This window comes from Myotis brandtii, unplaced genomic scaffold, assembly GCF_000412655.1.
Source record: "Myotis brandtii unplaced genomic scaffold, ASM41265v1 scaffold166, whole genome shotgun sequence".
NCBI classification, from domain to species: domain Eukaryota; kingdom Metazoa; phylum Chordata; class Mammalia; order Chiroptera; family Vespertilionidae; genus Myotis; species Myotis brandtii.
The window spans coordinates 601,990-619,762 of record NW_005356087.1 but is presented as its reverse complement, the minus strand read 5'-3'; the positions used below and the strand labels follow the sequence as shown (position 1 = coordinate 619,762).

General features: G+C 39.3%; 1 protein-coding gene across 1 annotated transcript in view; it reads right to left on the bottom strand.

Moving 5' to 3' along the window:
* The window catches only part of FREM2 (FRAS1 related extracellular matrix protein 2), a 358,247-nt gene that overhangs the window by 78,270 nt on the left and 262,204 nt on the right, over positions 1–17,773 (bottom strand). The window contains exon 7 of the mRNA XM_005862726.2: positions 1,361–1,510. Coding sequence (XP_005862788.1) covers positions 1,361–1,510 — 150 coding nt within the window. The remainder of the gene's footprint in view (positions 1–1,360; positions 1,511–17,773) is intronic.

Here is a 17,773-nt window from a genome sequence, read left to right as displayed (position 1 = left end):
TGTCCATTGGTTATGCTCATATGCATGCATACAAGTCCTTTGGTTAATCTCTTACCCCTTCACCCCCCACCTTCCCTCATAGGTTAGACAGTCTGTTCGATGCTTCTATGACTCTGGTCCTATTTTTGTTCATCAGTTTATGTTGTTCATTATATTCCACATATGAGTGAGATCATGTGATAGTTATCTTTCTCTGACTGGCTTATTTTGCTTAGCATAATGCTCTCCAGCTCCACCCATGCTGTTGCAAATGGTAAGAATTCCTTTTTTTTTACAGCAGTGTAGTATTCCATTGTGTAGATGTACCACAGTTTTCTAAAATGAAACTTTCTTTTAATGTTTATAAAGACTAAGAGTGGGGGTTGATATTAAATATCATTGCTTTTCTGTTTTCATAATTTCTAACTCTCATTTTACCTCTGAATATGCAACCATATTTGGATGTTTATGTCTATAATTCATTTTAAAAAATATTTGTATCTGAATCCATCTGTATTTTTTCTCTGTTTCTTTACCTTTATTCTCATTTCTATCTTTTCCTTTATTTGAATTTTCTCTAACAAAATAACTCTTTGGGCTAAACAAATTTTTATTGGACAATGACTATATGAAAAGCACTATGCTGGTTCTACTACATTAAAACAGTTAAAACTTAAGAGTGACCTTTGTAATTGTATGGCCCCTGCTTGATTTGTGTGATGAATGTGTAATGTATGTATAATGAACATGTGCGCATGTATGTGTGTATATGTGAGTAAAAGAGAGAGTTTGTATTGTTGGTAATTTAGAAGGGAAAAAAAAGGAAATTTCTAATCCTATGCTTGCCATAAACTCTATGATCAACTTTTTGGAGATGTAGATTCCAGGATAAATGTACCAGCAAGGGCAGCTCAAATAATAAATTGGGGAAAGCCTTTTGAATCTGAAGTATATATGGGGACATTTGTTTAAACTTAGGCAGAAGCCAATTGGAGATGCATGCCTGTATGATACTTACCTGGCATTAGATTTTTGTGAAGGTGGTCAGCATGCTTATTCTTGTGCATATGAAGTCATAATATTCAACAATGTTAGATTTGCCAAGTGTAGAGAACAAATTCATGCAAATATAGGCATTAGACTTTAGTCTTTTACTAATGTGTTTTAACTTAGCCTCTGATCCATGGCTCTTAAGTGTATTTTCTCACAGTAGTAAATCAAGGTTTGATTTACCTACCATATAGTAATAATTTCAGGAAAAAAATCCATTTAGACCACATTAATAGTACTTAAAAAGGAGTAAAGTATATTAGCTTTAAAGTCTTTTCTGTTATGGTAAGTTGAAAATTGTAGAACATAGTTATTATAGAAAACTGCTCACCATTGGCGGATGGAGGGTTTGTTTTCTGAGATCTCAAGGTGACACTAGAAGACCTGGACAGGTCAGTGCCTGTTCTCCATACCTGCACTTCCACATAGCCAGCACTCTCATCCACAGAGTACTCAACATCACCAAAGTAGAAGATGGGTTCTGTTAAGTTAAAAACAAAAAACACTTCTGTTATTTTTATTTTTCTACACCAAACTCTACTGATGTAATTCCAAAGAAGAGTTAACTTTATTATCTTGACTTATTTATATCATCATAATTTTTCCTTTTAGTAAGATCTCTAATCTGTAGATTTATATAGTTTTCAGGTCAAAATGCTTCTGTTGAAAAGCAAAATACTATGGTAAAATGCCTAATGGAACATTCTCATCTTGAGTTACTTTGTCTTCCATATAAATGTCTTCACAATGAACTTCCTGGAAGTTTAGCTAGTAAAATAGCACCAAAATGAAACAAAACACATAAGGTTAAAATTTTGAGTTTGGTCCTACTGTTCATTTTACCATCTCCTACCAAGTCTTTACTATGGAGACCATTTGCATTGTGACATCTTCTATTCTATTAGATTTGGTCTTAATCTAGTGTATTTGGATCTGTTATAACTAATCCATTAGTGTGACTAGACTGAATATACTATACTAGAGGCCTGGTGCACAAAATTTGTGCAGGGGTAGGGTCCCTAGGCCTGGCCGGTGATCAGGGCCAATCAGGGCCTTCCGCTGCCAGCCAGAGCCTTTCTTCCCCAACTGCTGGCTGCCGACCAGGGCCTTCCTTCGTTCTGCACCACCCCCTGGTGGTCAGCGCATGTCATAGTGAGCAATCAAACTCCTGGTCTCCCAGTCGAACCCCCGAGGGGACACTTTGCATATTAGCCATATATATATATATACACACACACACACACACACACACATACAGAGAGACTAGGGGCCCAGTGCATGAATTTGTGCACCTTAAAAGGAACTGTGGGCTGCAAGGCTGCAGTGGGCACAGGGATGGGTCTCAGCCCATCCTCCATGCCCCCGCTTGGTTCTTCCTGCCGTGGCCCAGGGTCCCCTGTCTACCGGCAGCCCCACTCCCAATGCCACCACTCCCACGTGCTGATGGTGCCAGCCCTGCTTGCACCTGCTTAAGGCTCGGAGCAATTGGGGCTGGTGCCAGCAGTGGGTGTGAGCAGGGCTGGCTCCATCAGCAGTTGCGATTAGCGGCTGCTGCCCTGATGGCCCCTCAGGATCAGGGGGAGGTGGAGAAGTCTTCAAGAGTGATCAGGGCTGGCAGCCCCCACTTGCATCCACTGACGGCGCTGAGTGATCGGGACCGGCGCTGGGCGCCAGCAGCAGGTGCGGGCGGTGGTTCTGGTGCCAGCAGTGGGTGTGAGCAGTGGCTCCAGCACTGGCAGTGGGTGCAAGTAGGGCCGGTGCCAGCAGCAGGTGCGAGCGCCGGGCCAGACCATGGTGTGCGGGAGCAAAGAATTTTCAGTAACCTCCAGAGGCTTGCCCCGATGACAGAAACCGGTGCCCTGCCTTGGTCTGGCACCCCTGCTCACCTGCTCCACCATCCCACCATGGCCGATGCCCACCATGTTCCGCGCACACCCTCTGGTGGTCAGCACATGACATAGCAACCAGTTGTTCCGCTGTTTGGTCTATTTGCCAATTAGCCTTTTATTATATAGGGTGATTGCCAGGCTGGGATATATTAGGGAGATCAGGACATAACTGTAGGCTACCTACAGGATTTTGGGGGTGTCCTATACCAAGTGAGGTTCCAATAGATAAATAATCTCACACCAAGGGTTTTACATTTGTCTTAAACATGAATGAAAATAATTTATGAAAATAATGTTTTACATTAAAGTAAAACACATGCTTCAGAGACTGCATTTCCCCCCCAGTTTTGGTGATGAATTGATCTAATAATCATTTTCTGTCTGATTCCACTGGTGACCAACAGTTTACCTAATGAGACAGCTGCCAGAAATCTGGGGTAAAGCAGCCAGATGACTAATAAAAAAAACTGAGAGATGATTTGTGAGCTCACTTGAAAAAACGTACTTTGAAATATACAAAAATAGCACCCATTAGGAGCTTAATTTATAAGTAACCATTAACAAAGATAAATTAATTGAGTGTATACACAATGTGGTGAACAGCTCTTTGACTTGAGATATTTTACTCATCTGTGTCTGGTTTTAAAAGACTCAAAAGAACTGAGTTGAAAAGGCTATGCAACTCATATAAATGTTCTTTAAAACACAAGGCCATTAAAGAGATAACCATCATGTTTTAGATCATCTAGTTGAATTACCAAACACACAAAATCAAACAAAACCCTACAATCATGGCTCACAATCAAAGGAAATCCATTTTGTGCACTGTTCAAGTTGAGTAAGAATTCTTTACTTTCCTGCCCCAAATAAATTACCTTTATTAAAACTGGAAAATTGTATTTTCTTTGTTGTTTTTTTTGTTTTGTTTTTTTTTCATATGAAGGGCATGGTAAAAAGCATATAACTCCCCTAAACTCTTGAATAATACAAAACAAAACTTGGAAATTTTGCTTGTTATATATTGTTCACAGGGTGATAAATTTGCCTATAGCTATTTTACCTTCTCAACCCTCATCCTTTGAACTTGGATGGTGCTAGAACATATGAGTCTATGTAGATAGATTAAGGCAGTGGTTCTCAACCTTCCTAATGCCGCGACCCTTTAATACAGTTCCTCATGTTGTGGTGACCCCACATAAAAACAGAAAATTATTTTCGTTGCTACTTCATAACTGTAATTTTACTACTGTTATGAATCGTAATGTAAATATCTGATATGCAGGATGCATTTTCATTGTTATAAATTGAACATAATTAAAGCATAGTGATTAATCACAAAAACAATATGTAATTATATATGTGTTTTCCGATGGTCTTAGGCGACCCCTGTGAAAGGATCGTTTGACCCCCAAAAGGGTTTCGACCCACAGGTTGAGAACCGCTGGATTAAGGTGTTATCAAACTCATCAAGGCAGACCTTAAACACAATAAATTGCTCACATTTCTCACTCCTAAGAGAGGGCAAAGGTGAAGATAGGGCTCTGAAAATTCTTGTTGTGACAAGATGGCCAAACCAGGCACATCTGTATGTCTTTCAAAAGGCTCTCATTACTGAAGCCTGAATATCTGCATACAATATATGATCTCTGTTTCTTCACATTCCTGGCAAAATATATAATCATATAAATTAGATTTCTGAGTTATGGGAGAGAGCTGTGAAATGCAGTAAGGGGGCACCTTCTGTCTAATAATGATACTTCCCGTCTTCTCACCTGTCTACTCCTCACAGATACATACCAGAAGTGGGACAGAAAAAATCATGTAGTGAATATGATCCATTAAACACCAAGTTGGGCTATATATCAGAGCAAAATTCAGTTCTGTGTGTGTGTTCAGACTCATTCTGCCAAATATAGATCAAGTGTTTTATGTTATAGCTTAATAAAGGGTAATGATAATAATCCTATCTAATAAAAGAGAAACATGGTAATTAGCCGTACCTCCGCTACCCTTCCCATTGGCTAATCAGGGAGATATGCAAATTAATGCCAGCCAAGATGGTGGCCGGCAGCCAGGCAGCTTGAATCGAACATGAGGCTTGCTTGCTTCAGTGACGGAGGACTCCAATGTTCCCTGCCTGCCACTGCCGGCCTCTGAGCTTGCAGTTTGAAACATTGTTACAAATATAGAAGCTAAACTAAACCCCAGAAACCTGCTTTCAGCCAGCCGGGATCTCAGAGCTGGAGTTGAAACAGTGTTTTGATTATAGAACCCAAACAACCCAGATACCTGCTTTCAGCAGCCGAGGCCTCAGAGCTGGAGCCGAGCCTCAGAGCTAAAGCTGGCCCAGAATTTTTTAAAAAAAGAAAAAAAGGAGTGGTTGGAAGATTCAGTCACCCGCCAGCCTGAAAACAGCCCTCAGCCCCTCACCCAGACTGGCCAGGCACCCCAGTAGGGACCCCCACCCAGAAGGGGGTGTGACCAGCTGCAAACAGCCATCAGCCCCTCACCCAGGCTGGCCAGGCACCCAAGCGGGACCCCCACCATGATCCAGGACACACTTCAGGGCAAACCAGCCGGCCCCCACCCATGCACCAGGCCACTATCCTATATAGTAAAAGGGTAATATGCCTCCCAGCACTGGGATCAGCAGAGCCGCGAGGCCTCCCGGCACCGGGATCAGCGTCCAAACAGCCGTCAATTCTGCTACCTTGCTTCCTACTGTAATCTATCTATATAAAAGGCTAATATGCTAAGTGTCTGACCATCCAACTGGTTGCTATGACGTGCACTGACCACCAGGGGGCAGATGCTCAAACCAGGAGCTTCCGTGACGCACACTGGCCATTTACAGAGAAATGGCACCACAGACCTGGCACTCACAAAGCAACACTTGGCTTCCCCCAAGTGGGACACAGGCCATGCCACCACCCAAGAGCGACACCCCACTAAACTGCAGAGACCCCATGGCACAATATGTGACCCACAGCCAAGCCCATCCGGAAATGGTTGCTGTGAGTTCCGGGTAAAGACATCACATAGCAACACCCGGCTTCCTCTCCCTAGCGACTAGCCTCCTTGGAATTTCTTAAGCCTAGGAACATGACTTGCTTCATAGCCAGTTGCAAACATTTTACACTTTAACCAAATGTCTATGAAGCATTTTCCTGTGCCTCATCTCATTTGATCCTCACAGAAGTCCTGGAGTAGGTAGAAGTATATAGGAGACTCGGTAGAATCCTATTTTCTTTTCATTAGCTGGAAAATGGAGATTTAGAAAGCTTAGAAATTTGATCCGACTGAAAAGAAGTAAGAAATGGTCGACCTTGAAAATGACTTCAGGTTGTCTCACTGTGCAGAATATAGTCAAACACTGCTGCAGTTAAATATTTTACCCTTTGTTCTCCCTGCATGATCTGTAATAATAAGCTGCTTAGTGTTGATATTTACTGCTGTGTTGCTGACAATTACCTGAAAGAGATGTTGGGGTGCTTCACTGGGCTGGAAAAAGTTTATCTAAATCAGAAAGCAGCTTTAAGTAAGCAAGTTTATTCTATATCTATAAAAGGCTAAGTTGACCTGCGCATGTGCGATACATATAAAGCTCTCACTGGTGCCAATCGCACGTGTATGTTTCGATCTGTCAGTGTCGATCATTAATTTGATTGACAATTCTATTAAAGAGGAAGGGTGAATAGTGATATTAAAACATTTCTTCCAATTAATTTCCTTTCAATGTGCAAGGATTTGTGCACTGGGCCACTAGTTGCTATATAAAAAGGGATCCCAGGAGTCTTCCATTCTTGTGATATGGTGGGGGTTAAAACACACAAAATTTTCTAGAAGCCATGGGTACTAGTCCCCTTTCAGTCACTTAAAATGCCTGACACTGGGGAAGTCAACCTCTATGGTTCTAGAATTTCTGGTCTGCAATATGGAGAGAAACCTGTTAGAACTCTGTGAAGTCAGATCACTAAGTTTTCAGGTCTATGCCCATTCTTGCCCTTCTTAGAGATTTGTATTTTTCTTGTTGATCTGAGACTAGTTGGCAGTTATTTCTCTTATTTAACATTCATTCTGCCTGTTTATCCTTACTTTATTCATTCTTTTTTGAAAATAAAATAGTTGTTTCCTATCAAGGAAAAATAGCAGTTAGAAAACCACTCTTTCATAAATGGCTTGCAAACTATGGAGAAACTAAGATGATAATGTAGTCTTTATCATTTTCATATGACTTCTCATATTCAAATAAAATATACCCATTAACATACATGGATCTTAAAATAACACCTTGTTTAGTCATTTAAACTTGTTTTTTTTGTTTTAATTTATAGAGAATAAAAAGCTATCTAATATTATTAGAGAGTAAAATTAAAAATGAAGCCATGAAGCACTCCTGGGCAGCTGGCACTGGCACAGAAGCCATGGCACCTTGAAGAGCAGAACTGCTGTGACTGGGAACCCAGCCTCAACACCACCCCAACTGGCATCAGACATAAATCAGGACCCTACAGCCACTGTGGACAAAGACCTGCTATCACAGCTGCAGACTCATGGACACCAAGACTCCAGCCAAGCAAGACACAGATTCCTAAGTCACAGAGCGTGTCCCCCTACAGCTTGCCCACCTCAGTGGCATAGGGCCCACGTGGCCCTCGGCGTGTGAGCGGGCCTCCTGCCGAGACAGGGAAGCCATGCAACCTGGCCCCCTAGCAGGCCCGTGACTCTGATACATGGTGCATATGCAAGAGGACACTAATTCTTGGCATTGAGGCCCCCCGCTGACACAAGGCAGTTGAACTGAGCTCCTGTGACTCTGATTCTTAGAGCATGCATGTGGGGACTCTGATTCACAGTGTGCATCCACGAGGCCCCCACTGACCCAAAGCAGCCACACTGAGCCCCTGTGACTCTGATTTTCGGCGGCCGTGCCCGGGGATTCTGATTCTTGGTGCATGCATGTGGAGACGCTGATTCTTAATGCACACACGAGGCACCTGTTGCCCTGAGGTGGCTGCACCAAGCACCTGTGACTCTGATTCTTGGTGCACGCGACCCCGAGGGAGCTGCTGCTGACCCTCAGTGGCCACACCATCCACTCCTGAGCAGGCTGACTCTCGACTTGGTCGACTCTTGGCACACGCAGATCCCGCCAACCCACGGCAGCCACTTATCTTGGTGCCTGAGCTGATCAATGATGCTTGGATTGAGCAATGCTCCTGCCACACATGGATCATGCCCCCGCGACTCAGCGCTTGGACCATTTGGTCATAGCAAAAATGAGGAGACAACGAAACAATCCCCAAAGGAATAAAAGAAGGCATCACTGAGAAAGGAACTAAATGAAATAGCAGCATGCAATATATCAGGAAAAGAATTCAGAGTAATGTCATACAGTTCATAAACTGGATGAATGAGAAAATCAACAACCTATGCAAAAACCTTGAGGAAATAAAAAGTGATATAGCTATAACAAAAAAATGAAGGAAGTTTTCAACAGTAGACTAGGAGAAGCAGAGGAACGAATTAGTGAGTCAGAAGATGAGGTAGAGAAAAAAGCCCAATCTAAACAACAATTGGAGAAAAAAATTAAAAAGCAGGAGAAGAGCCTAAAGGAGCATTGGGACAATATGAAACAAAGTAACATACATATAATAGGGATGCCAGAAGGACAAGAAGCGCAGCAAGGATTAGAAAACCTATTTGAAGAAATAATGAAAGAAAACCTCCCTGATATGGGAAAGAGAAAAGACACAAACACAGAGCGTCCCAAACAAGATGAACCCAAGAAGACGGAACACCAAAACACATTGCAATTACAATGGCAAATGTTAACGACAAAGAGAGAATCTTAAAGGCTGCAAGAGAGAGACAGAGTTACCTACAAAGGAACTCCCATTAGATTATCAAATGATTTCTCAACAGAAACACATCAGGCCAGAAGGAAATGGAATGAAGTATATAAAGTGATGCAAAGCAAGGGACTGAATCCAGGAATACTCTATCCAGCAAGGCTATCAATCAAAATTGACAGGGAAATCAGAAGGTTTGCAGACAAAAAAAGGTTAAGGGAGTTTATCACTACCAAGGTAGCAATGAAAGGAATGCTAAAGGGACTGTTTTAAAAAGAAGAAATAGAGAGGGAGGAAGGAACACAGGCATAAATAATAAAAAAATGGCAACAAACAAGTACCTATCAATAATAACATTAAACATATATGGACTAAATGTTCCAATCAAAAGACATCAAGTGGTTGACTGGATAAGAAAACATGATCCATATATATGCTAACTACAAAAGATTCACCTCAGAACAAGGGACTCACACAGACTGAAAGTGAAAGGATGGAAAAATATCTTTCAGGCAAATGGAAATGAAAAAAAAAAAAGCTGGGGTAGCAATATCTGACAAAATAGACCTTAAAGTTAAGGCCATAACAAGAGACAAGGAAGGCCATTTCATAATTCTAAAGGGATCAATAAAACAAGAGGATATAACTCTGGAAAACATATATGCACCCAATGTAGGAGGACACAAATACATAAAAAAAACTTATGGAAGATATTAGGGGATAGATGGACAGCAAAAAAATCATAGTAGGAGACTTTAATACCCTATTAACATCCCTGGATTAAATCCTCTAGACAAAAAAATCAACAAAGAAACAGCAATCCTAAATGACTCACTAGATCAGATGGACTTAATTGACATCTTAAGAACATTCCACCCCAAAGCTACAGAATATACATTCTTTTTAAGTGCACATGGGACATTTTTACAGATAGACCACATATTGGGACACAGGCAAAGTCTCTCCAAATTCAAGAAAATTCTCTTCATATCAAACATCTTCTCAGATCACAATGGCATTATAATAAAAATAAACTACAATAAAAACATTCACAAAAATTCAAACACTTGGAGGCTAAATAGCATGCTATTGAACAATGATTGGGTTACCATAGAGATCAAAGAAGAAATAAAAAACATCCTAGAAACAAATGACAATGAAAACACAATAATCCAAAATCTATGGGACATGGTGAAAGCAGTCCAGAGAGGGAAGGTCATAGAATTACAGGCCAACTTCAAAAAAATACAAAAAACTGGTAATAAATTATCTAATGCTACAACTTAAAGAATTAGGAAGAGAGCAACAAGAAAAGCCCAGAGTGAGCAGAAGGAAGAAAAAAAATAAATATCAGAGCAAAAATAAATGACATAGAAACCAAAAAAAAAAAAAATACAAAAGCTCAATGAAACCAAGAGCTGGTTCTTTGAAAGGGTAAACAATACTGATGAACCTCTAGCCAGGCTCACCAAGAAGCAAAAAAAGAGGACCTCCCAAAAAAACCCCCCAAAATCAGAAATGACAGACATGAAATAACAACAGACTTACAATAATACAAAAGACTGTAAAAAATACTATGAACAACTTTATTCCAACTAACAAAACAACCTGGAGGAAATGGACATATTCCTAAAAAAATACAACCTTCCAAAAATCAATTAAGAGGAATCAGAAAATCTCATAAGACCAATAACTAAGGAGGAAATTGAAGCAGTCATCAAAAAACTCCCAGAAAACAAACACCTGGAGCCAGATGGCTTCACAAGGTAGTTTTACCAAACATTCAAAGAAGAATAAAATCTATCTTTATCAGACTCTTCCAACAAATTCAAGAGGAAGGCACACTTCCAAGCTCTTTATGAAGCCAGCATTACCCTAATCCCAAAACCAGATAAAGACACTACAAAGAAAGAGAATTAAAGGCCAATATCCCTAATGAAAATAGATGCTAAAATCCTCAACAAAATTCTAGCAAACCGGATCCAGCATTACATTAGAAAGATCATACACCATGACCAAGTGAGATTTATTCCAGGGATGCAAGAATGGTACAATATCCACAAATCAATAAACGTGATATATCACATAAACAAATTGAGAGACAAAAGAAATCACATAACCATATCAATTGATGCACAAAAGGCATTTGACAAAATCCATCACCTTTTCCAGATAAAAACTCTCAGCAAAGTGAAAATAGAGGAATCATACCTCAACATAATAAAAGCCTTATATGACAAACTTACAGCCCACATCATACTCAATGGGCAAAAACGAAAACCATTTCCCCTAAGTACAGGAACAAGACAGGGATATCCACTTTCACCACTCCTATTCAACATAGTACTGGAAGTGCTAGCCATAGTGAACACACAAGAAGAAGACAGAAAAGGAACCAAATTGGAAAACAAGAGGTAAAATTGTCATCATTTACAGATGATATGATTTTGTACATAGAAACCCTACAGACTCCATCAAAAAACTACTTGAACTAATAAATGAATTCAGCAATGTAGCAGGATACAAAATTAACACCCGGAAATCTATGGCTTTTTTATACACCAATAATGAAATCAAAGAAAGAGAAACTAAAAAATCAAACCCATTTACCATTATAACAAAAAATTAAGATACCTAGGAATAAATTCAACCAATGAGGTAAATGACCAGTATTCAGAAAATTACAGGATGCTGAAAAAAGAGATAGAGGAAGACATAAACAGAAGACTATATCATGTTCATTGATTGGTAGAATCAACATTATTAAAATGTCCATACTTCCCAAAGCAATATATAAATTCAATGCAATCCCCATTAAAATACCAATTGCATACTTCAAAGACCAAGATCAAACTCTCCAAAAATTCAATTGGATTAAAAAAATACCCTGAATAGCTGCGGCAATATTGAGAAAGAAGGACAAAGTTGAAGGGATCACAATACCAGATATCAAGTTATACTACAAAGCCACTGTTCTCAAAACTGCCTGGTACTACCACAAGAACAGACATGTAAGACCAGTGGAACAGAACAGAGAACCCAGAAATCGACCCAAGCCATTATGCTCAATTAATATTTGACAAAGGAGGCAAAGGATACAATGGAGTCAAGACAGTCTCTTCAATAAATTGTGTTGGGAAACTTGGACAGATTCATGCAATAAAAATGAAATTAGAACACCAACTTACACCATTCACAAAAAATAAAGTCAACATTGATAAAGGAATTAAACCTAAGATGGAAAACCATAAAAATCTTAAACAATCAAAGGGCAGCAAAATAGCAGATATATGTTGTAGCAATACCTTTACTGAAAGAGCTCTTAGGGCAAAGGAAACTAAGGAGAAAATAAACAAGTGGGACTACATCAAAATAAAAAGCTTCTGTGCAGAAAAAGAAACCATCAACAAAACAACAAGAAAGCCCACTGCATGGGAGACCACACTTGCCAATGTTATCTCTGATAAGGGTTTAATCTCCAAAATTAACAGGGAACTCATACAACTTAACAAAAGGAAGATAAACAATCCAATCAAAAAATGGGCAAAGGACCTAACTAGACACTTTTCGACAGAGGACATAAGGAAGGCCAAGAGACATATGAAAACATTCTCAAAGTCACTAATCATCCAAGAGATCCAAATCAAAGCAAGAATGAGGTACCATCTCACACCTGTCAGAATGGCTATCATCAACAAATCAACAAACAATAAGTTCTAGAGAGGATGTGGAGAAAATGGAACTCTCCTGCACTGCTGGTGCGAATGCAGACTGGTGCAGCTACTGTGGAAAACAGTATGGCGTTTCCTCAAAAAATTAAATATGGAACATCCATTTGACCCAGTCACCCCCAACTGCCCACCCCTGCTGGCCCAGTCATCCCTAACAGCCCTCCCTTGTTAGCCTGGTTGCCCCCAACTGCCCTCCCCTGCTGGCCTGATACCCACAACTGCCCTCATCTGCCAGCCATCTTTGACCACATGGGGGTGGCCATCTTGTGTGTTGGACTGATGGTCAATTTGCATATTACTCTGTTATTAGATAGGAAGTTTTAGCATTTTGTAAACATATTAAATGTATTTTTAAAATAAATTGAGCTTTATACTTTTGCCTAAAATTTTTTGTATTATTAAAATAGAAAGTAATATTAAGACTATTAAGAAAGGTAGTCCTGGACAACGTGGCCATTTCCATGCATTAGTCCCTCTACTATTACATATTTATTGAACATTTGTTATGAGCCAAACACTGTTCTCCCTGTTGGACATACTGATAAGAACATAACCCTTGTCTTTGAAGAGTTACTGGTGTAGTTGAAATAGAGAGTAATCCTACAATTGCACTTGTTGTTTTAGCAATAATAACAATGGTAGCAAAACTTTTGTGCTCTAAGTGCTTTACATATATTAAGTTATTTATTCTTCATAACAACCCTATGAGGTGAGTGCTATTACCCAAATCTTATAAGATAAAGCCAGTAATAGACACCAGGCTGGCTTCCTAAGCATATCCTGTCTCTGAAAGCTTGAAGTAATTCCAACTTTCTGGATTGTGCTATCCAATTTAATTACATTATTGATGTTACAAAATTGTATCTATCTCCTCATTCTTTCTTCTCAACTTAAAATCATCATAACCTTTCTCTAAATACCACCACATCTTAGACCAGTACCAAAAGCACCACTATTTGATTTTAAAATTTCTCATTTCTTCCTTTTCCTTGAATAAGAACTTGAAAGATTATTCATTATCTTAACTTTTTTTTTTTTGCTCCCATTAACTCTGAAACTTATTGGTACATAGGTTCATCCTTCAAAACACTCTAGAAATACTCTCTCCAAGTTTACTGGTGCCTTTCTCTTTGCAAAATTATATTCAATACTGTGAACTGCACCTGCTATCCTAAATCTCTTTATCCTTTTCCTTCTGTGAGACCACTCTCCTGTGGTTATTCTCTCCCCTGTTCATTAATTGTGGGTGTTTTCTTTTAAAGGACAAAATAAGAATGTGGCCATACCTAGCACATTACCTGTAAATAGTAAGTGCTCAGTTAGTATAAGTTATTATTAGCTTTTGGATTTTGAGGCCCTCATATGAATTAACCAGGTGAAGTATGAGGAGGTGGAGTGGGAGAACTTCCCAAACAGAAGAAGCAGCATAGAACTAGGACAGAGGATGGATGTACAGCATTAAATGTTTGTGGACTATAGAGAATTTGGCATGGTGTTAATGGGGGAACAAGAAAAACAGAAGGCAATGACCAGGTCATGCAGGACCTTGTGTGCTAAGCCTTGGAACCTTATACTGGAATTATCAGGTAAGCGGTGTGCTCAGTTTTAAGAAAGGAAGAGATGTGATAAAATGTGCATTTGAGAGGTCTGGAAGATGAAAGGGCTATAGGATAGGCAAACTGGAATCAGAGAGATTGGTTAAACAGCAACTGTAGGAATCTGGAGAAAATATGAAGCTGATTTGGACGAGGTGGTGGCAGTTCAGATGGGAAGACAGTAAGGACATAATATTTAGAGATATAAAGGAGATAGAATCAAGGATTTGGGGTGGGGAGTGAGAGAGAAAAAGTCTAATACTGGTAGAACAACTATTCACCAATATTAAAAATACAGGAGAAAAACCAGGTTAGAGCAAGAACCCACTACTCTACTCAATTTTGTTTGTTTTTTCCTGATTTCCTTTGATTTCTTTCAGAAGCTAGGGCACTAGGCTCATGGTAAGTTGTATGCCTATTTTATTTTCCTTTCACTGTTTAAAAAGGAAAAAGAAGAAACAAACTCCATATATAAGTAAATATTGGGTCTTACATAATTATAACATGGTTTGATGGAGTTTATCTCTTCACAGCAATGTCAAGGGATGCAATGTTTTGAACAAGGTAATGAAGTTTTCCTCAGAAATTCATCAAATATCTTCTGCTAATAGGTTATTTGTCCCCTCGGTATATTGGATCAGATTAGTGCACATTATTATTTATATATATCAATATCTTAAAGAACTTCAAAATATGTATTCTGGACCAATGTCAGTTAAAACATGCAAGGTAGGTTCATTGGGAGGATAGTGATCCTCTGGAAAGTGGGTATAAAATTCTGTACATTGGTTAACCCTGTTGTAAAGTGTAGATAATATTTTACTTTACCAGTTTGCTGGTATTTATAGGATCACCTTGCAGCAAGAAGAATGCAAAGAACACTATGACTCTGGCTTTTTAAAGCTTTCCCTGGCAGTCACTGTGGCCCTGAAAATTATCCCCCTGAATAAGTGTGATTCTGAAGAAGAAGACGAAGACGAAGACGAAGACGACGATGATGACGAAGAAGAAGAAGAAGAAGAAGAAGAAGAAGAAGAAGAAGAAGAAGAAGAAGAAGAAGAAGAAGAAGGAGAAGAAGAAGAAAAGAATGAGCTTCTTGTTGGCATTTTGACCACAGAGCTTTAGCTTCCTGGTACTGTGAATACAGATTGTTTGTGAAACACCCTCAGGGAAATGGAAACTGAGCTATATTTCAGTTCTATGAGGTGAAAAAGGAAAGCTGTTTTTCACTCACAATGCCTATATTGTGTCTATTCTGACTTTTCTTTTTAAGCACTAAGTAATAAAGCCCTACATTTTCTTTCTTTTCACAGTACTGTATTTAAACTCAGCTACTGCTGATATGTACTCTGACTTGGCTCATCCCAAACAGTGAGGTTATTTTCACAATTGAGAGATTGTCACAGACTAATCAGACATGTGACAATGCACATCAATTTGTGAGTTGCCAAGTCCCATGACTCAAGTCTTTTCAGTTTGGATGCCCCTTTGAAAGCTGCCATTGCCTGGGGAGGCTTTGTGTATCTGTTTGTCTATTCTGCATGGAAATCCTCTATAGATTGAGTCCATTTTGTTCACTACTGTGTCTTCAGTGCCTTGGGGAGTGCTCACCATTCAGTAAGAGTGCTACTCAGGTGCTACATAATGCTGAAATATCCTATATAATAAAGAGCTAATATGCTAATTAGACCAAACAGCAGAGTGACTGATCATCCAGACGAACTTCCAGATGAAGCCGAGGCTGCGAGGGCTGAGCCCCTTGCAAGAATTTCATGCATTGGACCTCTAGTATATAAATATGTGAAGTAAGGGCAGGACAAATCCTAGGTCTTTTTTACACTTGCACAGCATCTCATCGGGCACATTAGAGATGCTCAGCAAATATTTTCAATGAATAAACATCTGCCTATATATGTTATTTCAAATGTCTATTTCAGTATGGCAGAATAAAGATTTACTTTTTAGAGAAAGGATAAAGAAGATGTTTTATTTCTATAGAAGTGTGAATGAAGGAAAAGTTTTATCTATATTTTTAAGTGCTTCAAATTGTTATAAATGGCCTGAAGAAAATTGGCATTTTTAGTTTTAGATACATTTTATAATCCTAATATAGATTATTATTGTAGTTAATCCTAGTATGATGTAGGTCACTGGTTTTATCAACTCATATTATTCATATACTTTACTGAGCAATCTTGTATCTCTAAGTCTGTAGCAACTTTCTTTACATCATATAAAAGAAGATTTAAAGCAAATTTTAAAAAGGGATGTATATAATTTATAAACTAGGAGTAAAGTGAGAAAAAAAGAGATTCAAATGTTTGCATCTGTAAGAACAAAGAAAAAACATATAATCTATCTGTATCCTGTGAAAGGTAATCTATCTGTAAAAAGAAAGGAAGGTACACAGAGAATTTGGTGGCTCTGTAAGGATGACTAGAGGAGAACTACTTTAGGTTGGTGACAGGTTTTATAAAGAAGAAAATAAGTTTCACATTTCTACACTGACCAATTGGTATATCAATAGTGATAGAATACAGCACATTTATTTCAAATTTTTGTCTAAATTTTGAAAATAAGTTTCACATTTCTACACTGACCAATTGGTATATCAATAGTGATAGAATACAGCACATTTATTTCAAATTTTTGTCTAAATTTTTACTCTAATATTGAAAAAGGAGATGCTGTTATCTGCATAGCAATGGATTTTATAAAGTATGTTTTCAATAAGACATCATAGTGCATTGTTTACACTTACTAAATATTCACACCTCTATAAGTTCATTGTAGTATTTCATAGACTCTGGCCTCTATTTACATCATGGAGCTTGCAGGTAAAGATTTTAGAGTGTTGTGCTTTCAACCAGGTTGCCAGCTTTTGGTTTATTAACACTTTTTTGTGTTTAATGATTTATTTTCTTAAAAATATTTTTTAATTTTACACTTCATTTTTATATTTGACACTATTACAGATGTCCCCATTTTCTCTCCCCTCCTTTGCCCACCTCTACCCAGCCCCTGATTCACTTCCTTCCCTCTGACCATCACCACATTGTTGAAGAAGAAGAAGAAGGAGAAGGAGAAGGACAAGAAGAAGAAGAAGAAGAAGAAGAAGAAGAAGAAGAAGAAGAAGAAGAAGAAGAAGAAGAAGAAGAAGAAGAAGAAGTTTTTTTTGGAGGAGGAGGAGGAGGAGAAGGAGAAGGAGAAGAAAAAGGAGAAGAAGAAGAAGAAAAAGAAGAAGAAGAAAAATAAAATGGTAATCCTATATAATAAAAGCCTAGGTGGCATCGCGTGACATCGTCACAAGATGACCGCCACGATGTCGTCACAAGATGGCTGCCACAAGATGGTCACCACAAGTTGACTGGCAGGGGTGGGCAGTTGGGGGCGAGATCAGGCCTGCAGGGGAGGGCAGTTGGGGGCAATTAGGTCGGCAGGGGAGTAGTTAGGTGTCAATCAGGCTGGCAGGGGAGTGTTTTGGGGGCGATTAGGCTGGCAGGCAGAAGTGGTTAGGGGCAATCAGGCAGGCAGGCAGGCGAGTGGTTGGGAGCCAGCAGTCCCAGATTGTGAGAAGGATGTCTGACAGGGATTGGCCCTAAACCAGTAGTCAGACATCCCCCGAGGGGTCCCAGATTGGACAGGGTGCCAGCCGGGCTGAGGGACCCCCCCCCCCC